The sequence below is a fragment of the Trichechus manatus genome, unplaced genomic scaffold, assembly GCF_000243295.1.
Source record: "Trichechus manatus latirostris isolate Lorelei unplaced genomic scaffold, TriManLat1.0 scaffold00296, whole genome shotgun sequence".
Taxonomy (NCBI): domain Eukaryota; kingdom Metazoa; phylum Chordata; class Mammalia; order Sirenia; family Trichechidae; genus Trichechus; species Trichechus manatus.
Genome location: NW_004444232.1, coordinates 20080 through 21167, shown reverse-complemented (window position 1 = coordinate 21167; position 1088 = coordinate 20080). Strand labels below are relative to the sequence as shown.

The window sequence follows — 1088 nt, the reverse complement described above, 5'->3', positions numbered from 1 at the left end:
TTCCTCTTATGTGAACTCCCTTCATTTACCCTCACTTAATGTGCCCTCTTCAATAAAAAAGGAGTGAGACTAAAATCATTCTCACCATAGCAAATAAGAATAGCACTCAAAATTTCTCTTTTGTGGTTTTAGAAACCCTCATTTTTGCATAATACATTGAAGAGGTTGAAAAAAGGAAGAACAAAGATGGTCTTACCTTTAGTGTGACATCACAGAGTTCTCCATTTTCATAAAATCGAAGTAAAGAACCATGAAAATCCTTCCAAGCTTCATTTGCTTCAAAGATAAAGGAGTCATCTCCATCACCATCACTAAGGGAAGATCTGTTCTTTATTTGCTGGTGCTGCTGCCGTTTCCCCTTTGTGAAGTGATTTCTAGCTTGTTTTGCACTCACAGGTTCCGAAGCCATTTGAGATACTCTCCTGTTAATATAGCTCTCTTTTCAAACATCCCATTTATTCTTTTCTTAAAGGGGAGAGAAGGCAGAAGGTAGATGCAGCCCACTAAACTTCAGACACGTTTCCAAATCCATTCAACTGCTATTTCCAGTTTGTTGAGACTGAAAAGCAACAATAAAATATACATAAGACCAAATCAAAGAAATAAAAACTATCATTAGTAATTATAATTTACTAGTACTATATATGTAAAATAACCTAATAACCATTTCTAAAATAAAAGGAAGAAAAAAACAAGTAACTTTCTAGCTTTTATTGTAAATGTCACAGAATTCACCTCAGTGCTTTATTTTGTATCAGTGAATTCATCACAATGTGTAACAATTCTATATGTATATGTACCTAATAACAGTTTCAAAAGACTTTAATAAAGCAAAAATGGAGAAAACTAAAAGGAAAAATAGACAAATCCACAATTACAGTTAAGAGACTTCAACATTCTTCTCTCAGTAACAGACAGATCTAGTTGACGGAGAATAAACGATGATATAAAAGAAAAGATCATCAACCAACTGGATCTAATGGACTCCAGGGCTTCAAACCGGAATCAGATGGAAAACAAAAAACAAAAAAACCCCGAAATTTTTGCCGGAGTGAAACCAAAACACAAATGGAAAAAAATTTTTTTTC

General features: G+C 33.5%; 1 protein-coding gene across 1 annotated transcript in view; it reads right to left on the bottom strand.

Annotated features, from left to right (window-relative positions):
• Window positions 1–1088, bottom strand: part of KLHL8 (kelch like family member 8) — a 50094-nt gene that overhangs the window by 29801 nt on the left and 19205 nt on the right. The window contains exon 2 of the mRNA XM_004390404.2: window positions 197–559. Within this exon, the coding sequence (XP_004390461.1) occupies window positions 197–409 (213 nt within the window). The 5' untranslated portion in view covers window positions 410–559. The remainder of the gene's footprint in view (window positions 1–196; window positions 560–1088) is intronic.